The sequence below is a fragment of the Oncorhynchus mykiss genome, chromosome 3 (assembly GCF_057628025.1).
Source record: "Oncorhynchus mykiss isolate SJ-2025 chromosome 3, ASM5762802v1, whole genome shotgun sequence".
NCBI classification, from domain to species: Eukaryota; Metazoa; Chordata; class Actinopteri; order Salmoniformes; family Salmonidae; genus Oncorhynchus; species Oncorhynchus mykiss.
The window spans coordinates 79,158,907-79,176,971 of NC_143024.1; the positions used below are offsets into that span (position 1 = coordinate 79,158,907).

The window sequence follows — 18,065 nt, forward strand, 5'->3', positions numbered from 1 at the left end:
TACACAAACTTACTGTAGTTAGTTAGCCAACCAGTAGTCTTGCATGTCAGACTCACACAATTGAGTCCACATAGGGGAATTTGTACAACTCTACTCTTAACCAAAAGGTTTACTGGGGTGCTGGTTTGTCTATTCAAATGAAAAGCTTAAGCTTTAGTGTGTACTCCTACTCCTAACATGGCTTACTAACAGGGCTGAATTGACCACTTTATGTTGGTTCAAGTCAGTATACTGATATGCTTTCATGATTTTGACTAATTTGAACTCATTGAATGGGAAGTAACCAAAATATTGTTTTGTTTTTTCTCTTCAGATAGTGACGTGGGCTGCCTGCCTTTGTGGCTGAGGTCCTTGATGACCCTGTGTTGCCTGTCGAGGGACTACCAGGTGCAGCACACGGCTGTGTCCTCTCTTCTGGAGCTCATCAACCACTCCCAGTCCCTGGCCCTGGTCATCCAGGACAAGACCAGGCGCTACCAGGCCAGCAACGCCAACCCCCTGAGCGGACGGCTGCAGATGGTCACTGTACCCCCCATCTACCCAGGCCTGCTCAGCGCCATCGAGCAGAGTACAGATTTCTACCAGGTCAGGAAATCATGGTCTACCATGGCAGGGGGCTTGTATTACTGCTACATAAAGAGGGAACATAGTATGAGTTGTCCTAGCTGGTCTGACGTGTTACTCTATAATATGATGAAATGTGTACATTTCCTTAGTGAATGTGTCATCTGTAACTCTATGTCCAACAGCATCATCACCTTTGTCATTTCTGCTGCCTATTACCTAACCAAATCAGGATCATTAGTAATCTGATGCTGCTGTGTTAAGTTGATTCAAATGAACACCGATCATCATCACCTCTAACATTTCACCTTTCATCTTTGTGATCCCATGCAGCGGGTGGCCCAGGTGCTGTGGGGTCAGCTGGATGTGGAGCGTCGAGAGCAGCACACCTCCTGTGTGGAGCTCTTCTATCGGCTCCACTGCCTGGCCCCGTCCGCATCCATCTGTGAGGACATCGTCTGCCAGGCTTTACTCCACAGAGATAAGGTACAGAACACATACACACACTAACAAGATTTTACTGTAATATCAAGACACTAGACGCCTACAGCAAAGAGCCATCCAATACTCCTAACGCATTTAAATAGCACTGAGGTTTTACATATAGCCACCTAACATATGAACAAATACTCCAGCCTAAACTCATGTGATATAACAAACAGTAAGTCATCCTCTGTGTATAACTAACATGTCAGTTACAGTGGGAAGAACAAGTATTTGATACACTGCCGATTTTGCAGGTTTTCCTACTTACAAAGCATGTAGAGGTCTGTAATTTTTATCATAGGTACACTTCAACTGTGAGAGACGGAATCTAAAACAAAAATCCATAAAATCACATTGTATGATTTTTAAGTAATTAATTTGCATTTTATTGCATGACATAAGTATTTGATCACCTCCAACCAGTAAGAATTCCTGCTCTCATTCACCTGTTAGTTTTTCTTTAAGAAGCCCTCCTGTTCTCCACGCATTACCTGTATTAACTGCACCTGTTTGAACTCATTACCTGTATAAAAGACACCTGTCCACACACTCAATCAAACAGACTCCAACCTCTCCACAATGGCCAAGACCAGAGAGCTGTGTAAGGACATCAGGGATAAAATTGTAGACCTGCACAAGGCTTGGATGGGCTACAGGACAATAGGCAAGCAGCTTTGTGAGAAGGCAACAACTGTTGGCGCAATTATTAGAAAATGGAAGAAGTTCGAGATGACGGTCAATCACCCTCGGTCTGGGGCTTCATGCAAGATCTCACCTCGTGGGGCATCAATGATCATGAGGAAGGTGAGGGATCAGCCCAGAACTACACGTCAGGACCTGGTCAATGACCTGAAGAGAGCTAGGACCACAGTCTCAAAGAAAACCATTAGTAACACACTACGCCGTCATGGATTAAAATCCTGCAGCAAACGCAAGGTCCCCCTGCTCAAGCCAGCGCATGTCCAGGCCCGTCTGAAGTTTGCTAATGACCATCTGGATAATCCAGAAGAGGAATGGGAGAAGATCATGTGGTCTGATGAAACAAAAATAGAGCTTTTTGGTCTAAACTCCACTTGCCGTGTTTGGAGGAAGAAGAAGGATGAGTACAACCCCAAGATCACCATCCCAACCGTGAAGCATGGAGGTGGAAACATCATTCTTTGGGGATGCTTTTCTGCAAAGGGGACAGGACGACTGCACCGTATTGAGGGGAGGATGGACGGGGCCATGTATCGCGAGATCTTGGCCAACAACCTCCTTCCCTCAGTAAGAGCATTGAAGATGGGTCGTGGCTGGGTCTTCCAGCATGATAACAACCCGAAACACACAGCCAGGGCAACTAAGGAGTGGCTCTGTAAGAAGCATCTCAAGGTCCTGGAGTGGCCTAGCCAGTCTCCAGACCTGAACCCAATAGAAAATCTTTGGAGGGAGCTGAAAGTCCGTATTGTCCAGCGACAGCCCCGAAACCTGAAGGATCTGTATGGAGGAGTGGGCCAAAATCCCTGCTGCAGTGTGTGCAAACCTGGTCAAGAACTACAGGAAACGTATGATCTCTGTAATTGCAAACCAAAGGTTTCTGTACCAAATATTAAGTTCTGATTTTCTGATGTATCAAATACTTATGTCATGCAATAAAATGAAAATTAATTACTTAAAAATCATACAATGTGATTTTCTGGATTTTTTGATTTTAGATTCCGTCTCTCACGGTTGACTTGTACCTATGATAAAAATGACAGACCTCTACATGCTTTGTAAGTAGGAAACACTGCCGATTTTTCAGGTTATCAAATACTTGTTCTCCCCACTGTATGTTTTGTGTATTCCCTCAGGCTATACGATTGGAGGCCCTACATAGGTTCTCAGTGCTGTGGCACCTGACCAGGGAGAACCAGTCAAACCGGACCATGTCTCTGAACCGATCGTTTGACCGGTGAGTACAGAGCTTGAAGTATGGTCAGTGGTTGGTCTCTGGGTCCAACAGCAGTTTGTGCTGTGGTCCCCAGTGTATTCTGTTTCGTGATTCTACAGTCGTGGCCAAAAGTTTTGAGAATGACACAACATTTTCACAAACTCTTGTTAACACAGGTGTAAGTGTTGACGAGGACAAGGCTGGAGATCACTCTGTCATGCTGATTGAGTTCAAATAACAGACTGGAAGCTTCAAAAAGAGGGTGGTGCTTGGAATCATTGTTCTTCCTCTGTCAACCATGGTTACCTGCAAGGAACCGTGCCGTTATCATTGCTTTGCACAAAAAGGGCTTCACAGGCAAGGATATTGCTACCAGTAAGATTGCGCCTAAATCAACCATTTATCGGATCATCAAGAACTTCAAGGAGAGAGGTTCAATTGTTGTGAAGAAGGCTTCAGTGCGCCCAAGAAAGTCCAGCAAGCGAGAGGACCGTCTCCTAAAGTTGATTCAGCAGCGGGATCGGGGAACCACCAGTACAGAAATTGCTCAGGAATGGCAGCAGGCAGGTGTGAGTGCATCTGCACACATAGTGAGGCGAAGACTTTTTGAGGATGGCCTGGTGTCAAGATGGGCAGCAATGAAGCCACTTCTCTCCAGGAAAAACATCAGGGACAGACTGATATTCTGCAAACGGAACAGGGATTGGACTGCTGAGGACTGGGGTAAAGTCATTTTCTCTGATGAATCCCCTTTTCGATTGTTTGGGGCATGTGGAAAAAAGCTTGCCCGGAGAAGACAAGGTGAGAGCTACCATCAGTCCTGTGTCATGCCAACAGAAAAGCATCCTGAGACCATTCATGTGTGCAGTTGCTTCTCAGCCAAGGGAGTGGGCTCACTCACAATTTTGCCTAAGAACACAGCCATGAATAAAGAATGGTACCAATACATCCTCCGAGAGCAACTTCTCCCAACCATCCAAGAACAGTTTGGTGACGAACAATGCCTTTTCCAGCATGATAGAGCACCTTGCCATAAGGCAAAAGTGATAACTGAGTGGCTTGGGGAACAAAACATCGATATTTTGGGTCCATGGCCAGGAAACTCCCCAGACCTTAATCCTATTGAGAACTTGTGGTCAATCCTCAAGAGGCGGGTCGACAAACAAAAACCCACAAACTCTGATTATGATTATGCAAGAATGGGCTGCCATCAGTGTGGCCCCGAAGTTAATTGACAGCATGCCAGGGTGGATTGCAGAGCTCTTGAAAAGAAGGGTCAACACTGCAAATATTGACTCTTGGCGTCAACTTCATGTAATTGTCAATAAAAGCCTTTGACACTTATTAAATGCTTGTAATTACACTTCAGTATTCCATAGTAACTTCTGACAAAAATATCTGAAGACACTGAAGCAGCAAACTTGATGAAAATTTATATTTGTGTCATTCCCAACTTTAGGCCACGACTGTACTACTGTAGTGAACCTGTTCTGCTTTCCTCAGATAACTGAGATGGACTCTTTGTCTGTCTGTCTGTCTGTCTGTCTTGTCTGAGCACTATTTAAGATTGTGTGTCTGTCCCTCATCTCCCTATGACTGACTCTGTGTATCTCTGTCCCAGGTCTCTGTGCGTGGTGGTGGACTGTCTGAACAGCCCAGATGGTTCTGTGAGTGCTGCAGCCCAGTGCTGGCTGGTCAGGGCTCTCTCCCTGCAGGACGTGGTCCGCATCCTGGAGCCTGTTCTGCTGCTGCTGCTCCACCCCTCCACCCAGCGCTGCACCATCCAGAGTGTCAAACAGAACCTCACCGCAGGTGCGTGCGTGTGTTTGTGTGTGTTCTGGAGTGTTAAGTGGTGATTGTTGGAGTGTTATGGGATGTTGCTCTCCTAGTGTGTATATGTTTTGGTAGACCTCTTTCTCTCCGTAGGTAATCTGAAAGATTTAAACAGCAGAAGTCGAAGCACCACCAAGGGTTCCACGGGTGCCATGGCAACCAGCACCCAACCAGATGAGGGTACACTGGGTCACATGATCCTGGTGGACCGGGAGGCCCTGTGGGGGGAGCTAGAGCGTGACCCAGAGACGACCAATCCAGCGGCTGACTCCACAGGGGTGTCTTGCAGTGAGAGCGAAGCCACAGAGGGGGAAGACGAGCTAGAGGAGGAGGAGGAGGAGGAAGAAGAGAGCGAACACACCGAGTCAGCTGACACCAGTGGTGCCCAGGTCTCCACAGAGAACTCCAGCTCCGCCACTTACGGTTGTAGCGTAGAGGAAGGAGGTGTGGTCAGCTGCCTGAGGAGGGTGGAATCGGAACACACGCAAGTGTCCGATTCGCTGTCGAGCGAGGAGGATGACCTGGAGCGTGAAGCCATGGCTCAGTCGCGTCTCCTCAAACAGGAGCGTGAGAAGCGTGAAGTCATTGACTCTCTGTTCCGCCATGTTCTGCTGTACTCTATGCCCGGCGGCTGGCCCCGCCTGCTCCACGGCCTGGCCCTGTTAGACAGTCTGTTGAGGAGCAGCGCCCAGCGCCCTCTAGTGGACGCCCTCTCCTCCACCTCCCTGGACACCAGCTCAGCCGCCCACCTCAACCTGGTCTCCAACCTTCTCCAGCGCCACCAGCAGGCCCAGGACGGAAGAGGCTTCCATGGACGCCTGCTCTCGCCCACCTCCTCGCCCTCCATTCCCCCTTCCCTGCTCATCGAGCTGCTGGTATCGCTGTGCTTGAGGTTCCTACATTCCCACTACCCGTCCTACCTCACCCTGGGTCCCAGGGAGCTGCAGGGGAACAGGGAGGTCCAGGTGAAGAGCGTGGGGGTGCTGACCCGCCTGGTGACTCAGCTGGGGTGTGTGGTGTGGGGTCAGAGGGACAGCTCCACCCTGCAGGAGGCTGGGGTCGGCCCAGAGGCCATCCGCAAGCTGCTGGCTGGGTGTAAGGTGCAGCACTACGCCCTTCTCACCCTCTCAGCCTCCATGTACATCAGCCAGAAAGGGGTGGAGAAGGACTCTGCCATGGGGGGTCTGAATCTGTTCGATGAACAGGTGGGCCTGTCTGAGGAGAGCCTGGTGAATCTTGGAGGGGGAGGGGGGCAGGAGCAATACCCCTTACAGATGGAGCTGCTCAAGCTCCTACAGGCCCTCATCGTCCTGGAGTACTACGTGTGGCCAGGGGGGTCTGGTTCAACCCCGCACCCCGATGAGCCCCGTGACACACCTGTAGCTACCCCTGCCTCCTCAGCCATGAAGCAGGAATGGCAGACAGGGGTTCTGTTCCAACAGTCCATCAAGGCAGCTCAGTATGTCCAAACCCAGCCCATCACAGCCCAGGGGATGTTTGTGTCTGCTGCAGCCCGGGCTCTGCAGCCGCAGTACGGCTATGCCATGCACCCCCACTGGGTGGCTCTGCTGTGCTCGTCTCTGCCCTACCTCGGGCGCTCGCTGGGCATCATCGTTGCTCCGCTCATCACTCAGATCTGCAGGAACCTGGATGAGCTGGTCAAACAGTACGATCACGACGGGGGGAAGGCTACACAGAGTAGCAGGAAGGAGAACATTGCTCCTGATTACCCTCTCACCCTACTGGAGGGACTGACCACACTCACTCACCACTGTCTACTGGACAACAAGAAGGTGAGTCGCACACACACACACACACACTACTGATTTGGCAACATGTAGGTGGATCACTCTGCTACCCACTCAGACACACAGAGTTGAATGCAGAAAACAATTGTTTAATGTTTCCATCTGTCCCTCTCAGTCCCTGGTGGCCTGTGACCCTGCAGACGTCCGGAACGCACGCAATGCTGTGATCAAGGAGCTGCCACACATGCTCAGTAGTATGGCTCTGCTGTGGGGTGTGGTCAAGAGGGAGGAGTCCCAGAGGACCACCAGACACCCCTCCACATCCGTCTACTTCAGGAGCTCCAAGGTATGCCTGTGTTTATGTTTGCGTGGGAGTGTGTTTGTATGGGAAGTAAGTAGTGCTATGATATGTACTGCATGTGAATTTGTGTGTCACTCTGATGGTACTTGTGTGTGTGTGTGTGTGTGTGTGTAGATCCTGAGGCAGCGTGTGTTGGAGTTTCTGACTCCTCTGACAGGGCAGTATGGGGTGCAGCTCATGGCCTCAGTGGGAGCAGTGTGGAGCAGCCGGAAGAGCAAGAGACACACCACAAACAAAGTGAGTGTTTGAAAATTATTATTATTCATTTTTGCAACAAGTGGATGACACATACATGCACTCACACACCTCCCATCACAACAAGAGGATGACACATACATACACACACACACCTTCCATCACAACAAGAGGGTGACACATACATACACACACACCTTCCATCACAACAAGTGGATGACACATACATGCACTCACACACCTCCCATCACAACAAGAGGGTGACACATACATACACACACACACACACACACACACACCTTCCATCACAACAAGAGGGTGACACATACATACACACACCTTCCATCACAACAAGAGGGTGACACATGCATACATACATACATACATACATACACACACACACCTTCCATCACAACAAGAGGGTGACATACATACATGCATGCATACATACATACATACATACATACATACATACACACACCTTCCATCACAACAAGAGGGTGACACATACATACACACACACACCTTCCATCACAACAAGAGGGTGACACATACACACACACACCTTCCATCACAACAAGAGGGTGACACACATACAAACACACACACCTTCCATCACAACAAGAGGGTGACACACACACCTTCTATCACAACAAGAGGGTGACACATAAATACAAACACACACACCTTCCATCACAACAAGAGGGTGACACACACACCTTCCATCACAACAAGAGGGTGACACATACATACACACACACACCTTCCATCACAACAAGAGGGTGACACATACATACACACACACACACCTTCCATCACAAGAGGGTGACACATACATACACACACACACAAACACACCTTCCATCACAACAAGAGGGTGACACATACATACAAACACACACACACACCTTCCATCACAACAAGAGGGTGACACATACATACACACACACACACACACCTTCCATCACAACAAGAGGGTGACACATACATACAAACACACACACACCTTCCATCACAACAAGAGGGTGACACATACATACATACACACACACACACACCTTCCATCACAACAAGAGGGTGACAGATAGAGAGAGGGGGGGCATACTTTATCTCCTCCTCTCTCTTTCTCTCTCTCTCCATATCTCTGTAGATATTGCCTGTGTCCAGTGAGTCTCATCTGACCATTGTGGATCTGGTGAAGTCCCTGGGAACGCTCCATACAGACAACATCCTGCAGATGGTCAAAGAGGTGGTAAAGAAACCCCACCAGATCAAAGGAGACCAGGTATACACACACACACACACACACACACACACACAAATAATTGACTGTTAAACCCAGAGAGAAATGACATGGTGGTATAGTGGTCATCTGAAGGTCATAGTTGATGCAACTCCCTTCTGTCTCTCCTTCGTCTGTGTGGCAGAAGTCCACCCTGGTAGACATCCCCATGCTACAGTTCAGCTATGCCTACACCCAGAGGTAACAAACAACGACATCAACACAGAGATTCACACTGCCATGTAGTTAGTAATACACTTCAGTTCTTGCCTACATGTGATATTCTTTAACAATGTTTCACCACCCTCCTGTCTGTCTGTCTGTCTGTCTCGTAGTATTCCAGCTCAGGCGCTCCAGGAAAATGTGGCACCCCTCCTCAGTCTCCTCAGAGAGTCTGTGCAGCTCAACCTGGCTCCGCCCGGACACTTCCTGCTGCTGGGGTTAGTCGTCAACTTCTTATCCTTCTGACACTTGTACTAAAATGTTCACTTGATGTCCAGAAACCGGTCTCAGTTATTGATCACATTACATATGCCATTTAGCAGACTTTTTTTTATCCGAAGCGACTAATCAATCAATGAAATGATTTTATGAAGCCCTTTTTACATCAGCCGATGTCACAAAGTGCTATTCAGAAACCCAGCCTAAAACTCCAAACAGAAAGCAATGCAGATGTAGAAGCATGGTGGCTAGGAAAAACTCCCAAGAAAGGCAGGAACCTAGGAAGAGACCTAGAGAGGAACCAGGCTCTGAGGGGTGGCCAGTCCTCTTCTGGCTGTGCCGGGTGGAGATTATAACAGTACATGGCAAAGATGTTCAAACGTTCATAGATGACCAGCAGGGTCAAATAATAATAATCACAGTGGTTGTAGAGGGTGCAACAGGTCAGCACCTCAAGAGTAAATGTCAGTTGGCTTTTCATAGCCGATCATTCAGAGTTAGAGACAGCGAGTGAGCGAGTGTGTGTGTGTCTGGGACAAGGTAGCACGTCTGGTGAACAGGTCAGGGTTTCATAGCCGCAGGCAGAACAGTTGAAACTGGAGCAGCATCACGACCAGGTGGACTGGGGACAGCAAGGAGTCATCAGGCATGGTGCTAGGGCTGAGAGAGAAGACAGAACACCGGATAAGACAGGAGAAATACTCCAGATATAACAGACTGACCCTAGCCCCCCGACACAAACTATTGCAGCATAAATACTGGAGGCTGAGATGGGAGGTGTCAGGAGACACTGTGGCCCTGTCCGACTATATCCTTGGACAGGGCCATCCAAGCAGGATTTAACCCCACCCACTTTGCCAAAGCACAGCACCCACACCACTAGAGGGATATCTTCAATCCACCAACTTAATAACCTGAGACAAGGCTGAGTATAGCCCACGAAGATCTCCCCCACGGCACGAACCCGAGGGGGGCGCCAACCCACCTGGAAGATCACGTCAGTGACTCAACCCACTCAAGTGACGCACCCCTCCTAGGGTCGGCATGGAAGAGCACCAGTAAGCCTCAGCCCCTGTAATAGGGTTAGAGGCAGAGGATCCCAGAGAAGAGAGGGGAACTGTCCTTTCCTTTCACCTTCACACTCCTGGGCCAGACTACACTCAGTCATAGGACCTACTGATGAGATGAGTCTTCAATAAAGACTTAAAGGTCGAGACCGAGTCTGCGTCTCTCACATGGATAGGGAGACCATTCCATAAAAATGGAGCTCTATAGGAGAAAGCTCTGCCTCCAGCTGTTTGCTTAGAAAATCTAGGGACAATAAGGAGGCTTGCATCTTGTGACCGTAGTGTACGTGTAGGTATGTATGGCAGGACTAACTCAGAAAGATAGATTGGCGCAAGCCCATGTGATGCTTTGTAGGTTAGCAGTAAAACCTTGAAATCAGCCCTATCCTTAAGTGATCAAATGTCTTGGTTCTAGTCAAGATTCTAGCAGCCGTGTTTTGCACTAACTGAAGTTTATTTAGTGCTTTATCCGGGTAGCCGGAAAGTAGAGCATTGCAGTAGTCTAATCTAGAAGTGGCAAAAGCATGGATTAATTTTTCTGCATCATTTTTGGACAAAGTTTCTGATTTCTGCAATGTTACGTAGATGGAAATAGTCTTGATATGTTTGTCAAAAGAGAGATCAGGGTCTTTGTTTATTGGGACTTAGAACTAGCATCTCTGTTTTGTACGAGTTTAAAAGTAAAACATTTGCCGCCATCCACTTCCTTATGTCTGAAACACAGGCTTCCAGGGAGGGCAATTTTGGGGCTTCACCATGTTTCATCGAAATGTTTTTTTTTTTTTTTTTTTTTTTTTTTTATTTCACCTTTATTTAACCAGGTAGGCTAGTTGAGAACAAGTTCTCATTTGCAACTGCGACCTGGCCAAGATAAGGCATAGCAGTGTGAACAGACAACACAGAGTTACACATGGAGTAAACAATTAACAAGTCAATAACACAGTAGAAAAAAGGGGAGTCTATATATACATTGTGTGCAAAAGGCATGAGAAGGTAGGCAAATAATTACAATTATGCAGATTAACACTGGAGTGATAAATGATCAGATGGTTATGTACAGGTAGAGATTGGTGTGCAAAAGAGCAGAAAAATAAAAATAAATAAATAAAAACAGTATGGGGATGAGGTAGGTGAAAATGGGTGGGCTATTTACCAGTAGACTATGTACAGCTGCAGCGATCGGTTAGCTGCTCGGATAGCAGATGTTTGAAGTTGGTGAGGGAGATAAAAGTCTCCAACTTCAGCGATTTTTGCAATTCGTTCCAGTCACAGGCAGCAGAGAACTGGAACGAAAGGCGGCCAAATGAGGTGTTGGCTTTAGGGATGATCAGTGAGATACACCTGCTGGAGCGCGTGCTACGGATGGGTGTTGCCATCGTAACCAGTGAACTGAGATAAGGCGGAGCTTTACCTAGCATGGACTTGTAGATGACCTGGAGCCAGTGGGTCTGGCGACGAATATGTAGCGAGGGCCAGCCGACTAGAGCATACAAGTCGCAGTGGTGGGTGGTATAAGGTGCTTTAGTGACAAAACGGATGGCACTGTGATAAACTGCATCCAGTTTGCTGAGTAGAGTGTTGGAAGCAATTTTGTAGATGACGTCGCCGAAGTCGAGGATCGGTAAGATAGTCAGTTTTACTAGGGTAAGTTTGGCGGCGTGAGTGAAGGAGGCTTTGTTGCGGAATAGAAAGCCGACTCTTGATTTGATTTTCGATTGGAGATGTTTGATATGGGTCTGGAAGGAGAGTTTAGAGTCTAGCCAGACACCTAGGTACTTATAGATGTCCACATATTCAAGGTCGGAACCATCCAGGGTGGTGATGCTGGTCAGGCGTGCGGGTGCAGGCAGCGAACGGTTGAAAAGCATGCATTTGGTTTTACTAGCGTTTAAGAGCAGTTGGAGGCCACGGAAGGAGTGCTGTATGGCATTGAAGCTCGTTTGGAGGTTAGATAGCACAGTGTCCAAGGACGGGCCGGAAGTATATAGAATGGTGTCGTCTGCGTAGAGGTGGATCAGGGAATCGCCCGCAGCATGAGAAACATCATTGATATATACAGAGAAAAGAGTCGGCCCGAGAATTGAACCCTGTGGCACCCCCATAGAGACTGCCAGAGGACCGGACAGCATGCCCTCCGATTTGACACACTGAACTCTGTCTGCAAAGTAATTGGTGAACCAGGCAAGGCAGTCATCCGAAAAACCGAGGCTACTGAGTCTGCCGATAAGAATACGGTGATTGACAGAGTCGAAAGCCTTGGCAAGGTCTATGAAGACGGCTGCACAGTACTGTCTTTTATCGATGGCGGTTATGATATCGTTTAGTACCTTGAGCGTGGCTGAGGTACACCCGTGACCGGCTCGGAAACCAGATTGCACAGCGGAGAAGGTACGGTGGGATTCAAGATGGTCAGTGACCTGTTTGTTGACTTGGCTTTCGAAGACCTTAGATAGGCAGGGCAGGATGGATATAGGTCTGTAACAGTTTGGGTCCAGGGTGTCGCCCCCTTTGAAGAGGGGGATGACTGCGGCAGCTTTCCAATCCTTGGGGATCTCAGACGATATGAAAGAGAGGTTGAACAGGCTGGTAATAGGGGTTGCGACAATGGCGGCGGATAGTTTCAGGAATAGAGGGTCCAGATTGTCCAGCCCAGCTGATTTGTACGGGTCCAGGTTTTGCAGCTCTTTCAGGACATCTGCTATCTGGATTTGGGTAAAGGAGAACCTGGAGAGGCTTGGGCGAGTAGCTGCGGGGGGGGGGGAGCTGTTGTCCGAGGTTGGAGTAGCCAGGCGGAAGGCATGGCCAGCCGTTGAGAAATGCTTGTTGAAGTTTTCGATAATCATGGATTTATCGGTGGTGACCATGTTACCTAGTCTCAGTGCAGTGGGCAGCTGGGAGGAGGTGCTCTTGTTCTCCATGGACTTCACAGTGTCCCAGAACTTTTTGGAGTTGGAGCTACAGGATGCAAACTTCTGCCTGAAGAAGTTGGCTTTAGCTTTCCTGACTGACTGTGTGTATTGGTTCCTGACTTCCCTGAACAGTTGCATATCGCGGGGACTATTCGATGTTAGCGCAGTCCGCCACAGGATGTTTTTGTGCTGGTCGAGGGCAGTCAGGTCTGGAGTGAACCAGGGGCTATATCTGTTCTTAGTTCTGCATTTTTTGAACGGAGCATGCTTATCTAAAATGGTGAGGAAGTTACTTTTAAAGAAAGACCAGGCATCCTCAACTGACGGGATGAGGTCAATGTCCTTCCAGGATACCCGGGCCAGGTCGATTAGAAAGGCCTGCTCACAGAAGTGTTTTAGGGAGCGTTTGACAGTGATGAGGGGTGGTCGTTTGACTGTGGCTCCGTAGCGGATACAGGCAATGAGGCAGTGATCGCTGAGATCCTGGTTGTAGACAGCGGAGGTGTATTTGGAGGGCCAGTTGGTCAGGATGACGTCAATGAGGGTGCCCTTGTTTACAGAGTTAGGGTTGTACCTGGTGGGTTCCTTGATGATTTGAGTGAGATTGAGGGCATCTAGCTTAGATTGTAGGACTGCCGGGGTGTTAAGCATATCCCAGTTTAGGTCACCTAACAGATGTACAGCTGTGTATCGTCCGCATAGCAGTGAAAGTTAACATTATGTTTCTGAATGACATCACCAAGAGGTAAAATATATAGTGAAAACAATAGTGGTCCTAAAAACAGAACCTTGAGAAACACTGAAACTTACAGTTGATTTGTCAGAGGAAAAACCATCCACAGAGACAAACTGATATTTTTCTGACAGATAAGATCTAAACCAGGCCAGAATTTGTCCGTGTAGACCAATTTGGGTTTTACAATCTCTCCAAAAGAATGTGGTGATCGATAGTATCAAAAGCAGCACTAAGGTCTAGGAGCACGAGGACAGATGGTCTGGTCTGACGCCATTAGAAGGTAATTTACCACCTTCACGAGTGTGATCTCAGTGCTCTTCTGGAAGGCAGTGAGTTGCTGGGCAACCGCTTTTTCTAAAATGTTTGAGAGGAATGGGAGATTCGATATAGTCCGATTTTAGTTTTTTAAAAATATTTTCTTGGTCAAGGTTTGGCTTTTTCAAGAGAGGCTTTATTACTGCCAGTTTTAATGAGTTTGGTACACATCTGGTGGATAGGGAGCTGTTTATTATGTTCAACATTGGAGGGCCAAGCACAGGAAACAGCTCTTTCAGTAGTTTAGCTGAAATAGGGTCCAGTATGAAGGTTTAGAGGCCATGACTATTTTCATCAATGTGTCAAGAGATATAGCATTAAAAAACTTGAGTGTTTCCTTTGATCCTAGGTCCTGGCAGTGTTGTGCAGACTCAGGACAACTGAGCTTTGGCGAAATAGGCAGATTTAAAGAGGAGTCCGTAGTTTGCTTTCTTATGATCATGATCTTTTTGTCAAAGTAGTTCATAAATTTATCACTGCTGAAGTGAAAGCCATCCTCTCTTGGGGAATGCTGCTTTTTAGTTAGCTTTGCGACAGTATCAAAAATACATTTTGGATTGTTCTTATTCTCCTCAATTAAGATGGAAAAATAGGATGATAGTACCCTCACTGCTGCTCTGTCTTTCCAAGCTAAATCGGAAGACTTCCAGTTTGGTGTAGCGCCATTTCCGTTACAATTTTCTGGAAGCTTGCTTCAGGGCTCGTGTATTTTCTGTATACCAGGGAGCTAGTTTCTTATGACAAATGTTTTTAGTTTTTAGGGGTGCGACTGCATCTAGGGTATAATATAGCTTCAAGGTTAAATGAAGTTCCTCAGTTTGTTGTATGCCGACGTCCTTGGGTAGGTGGAGGGAGTCTGGAAGGGCATCTAGGAATCTTTGGGTTGTCCGAGAATTCATAGCAAGGTTTTTGATGATCCTTGGCTGGTGTCTGAGCAGATTATTTGTTGCGATTGCAAACGTAATAAAATGGTGGTCTGATAGTCCAGGATTATGAGGAAAGGCTCCGAAAGCCTTTTGGAGTGGGTTTGTGGACTTATACATGTGACTATTAAATTAACCAAAAATATGAATATTATCTTCCATGACTGCAAGGTCCGATAGGAATTCAGGGAACTCGGAAAGGAACGCTGTATACGGCCCAGGAGGCCTGTAAACAGTAGCTATAAACGTGATTGAGTAGGCTGCATAGATTTCATGACTAGAAGCTCAAAAGACGAAAACGTAGTCTTTTTCTTTTCTTTTTTTGTAAATTGAAATTTGGTATCGTAAATGTTAGCAACACCTCCGCCTTTGCGGGGTGCGCGGGGGATTAACACAGTAAATTCATCAGGCTTAAGCCATGTTTCAGTCAGGCCAACCACATTAAGATTATGATCAGTGATTAGTTAATTGACTAAAACTGCCTTGGAAGTGAGGGATCTAATATTAAGTAGCCCTATTTTGAGATGTGAGGTATCACAGTCTCTTTCAATAATGACAGGAATGGAGGAGGTCTTTATTCCAGTAAGATTGCTAAGGAGAACACCGCCATGTTTAGTTTTGCCCAACCTAGATCGAGGCACAGACACGGTCTCAATGGGGATAGTTGAGCTGACTACACTGACTGTGCTAGTGGCAGACTCCACTAAGCTGGCAAGATGGCTAACAGCTTGGTGCCTGGCCTGCACCCTATCTCATTGTGGAGTTAGAGCCCTGTCTATGTTCATAGATAAGATGAGAACACCACTCCAGCTAGGATGGAGTCTGTCACTCCTCAGCAGGCCAGGCTTGGTCCTGTTTGTAGGTGAGTCCCAGAAGAGGGCCAATTTATCTACAAATTCTATCTTTTGGGAGGGGCAGAAAAACGTTTTCAACCAGCGATTGAGTTGTGAGACTCAGCTGTAGAGCTCATCACTCCCCCTAACTGGGAAGGGGACCAGAGACAATTACTTGATGCCGACACATCTTTCAGCTGATTTACAGGTTGAAACTATGTTGCGCTTGGTGATCTCTGACTGTTTCATCCTAACATCGTTGGTGCCGACGTGGATAACAATATCCCTATACTCTCTACACTCACCAGTTTTAGCCTTAGCCAGCACCATCTTCAGATTAGCCTTAACGTCGGTAGCCCTGCCCCCTGGTAAACAGTGTATGATCGCTGGATGATTCGTCAAAGCTAATGGTGGGAGGCTTCGGCGTCTCAGACCCCGTAATGGGTGGAGGAGAGACCAGAGAAGGCTCGGCCTCTGACTCCGACTCGTTGCTTAATGGGAGAACCGGTTGAAAGTTTCTGTCGGCTGAATGAGCGACACCAGTTGAGCATTCCTACAGCATTTCCCTCCAGAAGCCATGACAAAATTGTCCGGCTGCGGGGACTGTGCGAGAGGATTTATACTACTATCTGTACTTATTGGTGGCACAGCCTGCTGCCTGGCCTGCACCCTATCTCCTTGTGGAGCTAGAGGAGTTAGAGCCTTGCCTATGGGGGCAAATTACCCTTACCTAACTATTGCGCTTGAAGCTGTGCTTGCAGCACGGCTATCCTCACCATTAGGCAATTTGTTCTCCTGTACATTATGAGTACAGCGACTGCAATTAGAAGGCATAATGTTAATGTTACTACTTAGCTTCAGCTGGTGGAGGTCCTGTAGAACCATGTCCAGGGTGAAAAAGTTGAATGAAAAAAGTTGAGCGAGGGGGAAAAAAGAAAAATATAAAACGGTAATTTAAAAAATACGTAAAGTTGGCAGGTAGCAAAGTTACACTAGCAACAAAACGCACAGCAGCACATAAACAAGTCCACAAGTTGTGACAGGAAATGACGTCAGCCCTCGATTCACAAATAACTCCCCTTACAGTCATGCGTGCATACATCTGTGGTCATACTGATTTGTTACTGTAGACATTGTTCCCAGCGTAACACACTCTGTTGTTTGAAACAATGTAAATGTTATTTACAAACATAAGTAGTACATCCCACATCAATAGACATGCTTTGGTTTGCTACTGTATCAGAATCAACAAGATATTATTGCACTCTAGTCTACCTCTCCATAGCTGTACAGACATCTTTCTCCTCTCCTACTACAGGATCCTCAATGACTTTGTAAACCGACTCTCCAACCTGGACAATAAGAAGGACACTAGAGACATGCAGGTAAGACATGGAGCACAGTAGCACAGCCCTAGCTGTAGCCTAATGTACACCTTCCTGTTCCACGCCATCCGCTAGGTCCGATTGAATGAAATGATGCAATATCGAACGTCCGCGCCTGTCCGCCCATGTCCACACCGAAATGTGTGGACAGGACCGGACGTTTCATTAAAACGAAAGATCGAGAGGGTACAGTGTGAGATGCATGATAATGATGGTTACCATGGCGATGTCCTGTAGGAAGTGACCCAGAAGATCCTGGAGGCGGTGGGCGGGGTGGCGGGGTCATCTCTGGAACAGACCAGCTGGCTCAGCCGCAATCTGGAAGTCAAGAACCAGCCACAGGTGTGTCCTGAGACCGAGGAGCCATCCATCGAACTGAACCTGGACCTCTATGGTAACCAAACACACACACACACACACACACACACACACACACACACACCTGGAGACATCCCTGGCTTCTATCAGGAACAGACTGAAGCCTAATTTCCACCTTGTGCTTCCACACCATATGCTAGGTTCGCTCTAAAAATGCAATATCGCGAACGTCCATTCCTGTCCGTATATGTTTGCACTTTTCCAGGACACTTTTCCAAGGAGCTGCGGATGGAAGCGGATGTTCAATTGACGTTATTTTGAAGTGGAAGGTGTACATTAGGCTTTAAAATGGGTCAGATGTCACGACTTCCACCGAAGTTGTTCCCTCTCCTTGTTCGGGCGGCGTTCGGCGGTTGACGTCACCGGCTTGCTAGCCGCCACCGATCCATGTTTCATTTTTCCTTTTGTTTTGTCTGTTTTACACACCTGGTTCCCATCTCATAATTATGTTCCTTATTTAACCCTCTGGTTTCCCTTTCTGTTTTGTGCGTGATTGTCTTTCGTGTATTCCGGTGTGTTCTTTGAGTCCTGTTGTGTCCTTGTTTGGATTGGATTTTGTTACGTTTTGGATTGAGTAAATCAGTGGTTGTTACTCTTATCTGTGTCCTGCGCCTGACTCCTTCGCTATCTTTTAGATAGCAGCTCTGATGTCAGAGTCTAACCTCCTTAACCACGTGTCAAACTCATTCCATGGAGG

The 18,065-nt window shown here is 47.4% G+C and overlaps 1 protein-coding gene across 2 annotated transcripts in view; it reads left to right on the forward strand.

Annotated features, from left to right (window-relative positions):
• The window catches only part of LOC110520446 (protein DOP1B), a 58,276-nt gene that overhangs the window by 35,556 nt on the left and 4,655 nt on the right, over positions 1–18,065 (forward strand). For both annotated transcript variants that reach the window (XM_036974997.2, XM_036974998.2), the window contains exons 16-27: positions 314–585; positions 898–1,050; positions 2,883–2,983; positions 4,584–4,774; positions 4,889–6,588; positions 6,719–6,889; positions 7,019–7,141; positions 8,250–8,384; positions 8,527–8,582; positions 8,717–8,821; positions 16,924–16,990; positions 17,228–17,384. In XM_036974997.2, coding sequence (XP_036830892.2) covers positions 314–585; positions 898–1,050; positions 2,883–2,983; positions 4,584–4,774; positions 4,889–6,588; positions 6,719–6,889; positions 7,019–7,141; positions 8,250–8,384; positions 8,527–8,582; positions 8,717–8,821; positions 16,924–16,990; positions 17,228–17,384 — 3,231 coding nt within the window. The remainder of the gene's footprint in view (positions 1–313; positions 586–897; positions 1,051–2,882; positions 2,984–4,583; positions 4,775–4,888; positions 6,589–6,718; positions 6,890–7,018; positions 7,142–8,249; positions 8,385–8,526; positions 8,583–8,716; positions 8,822–16,923; positions 16,991–17,227; positions 17,385–18,065) is intronic.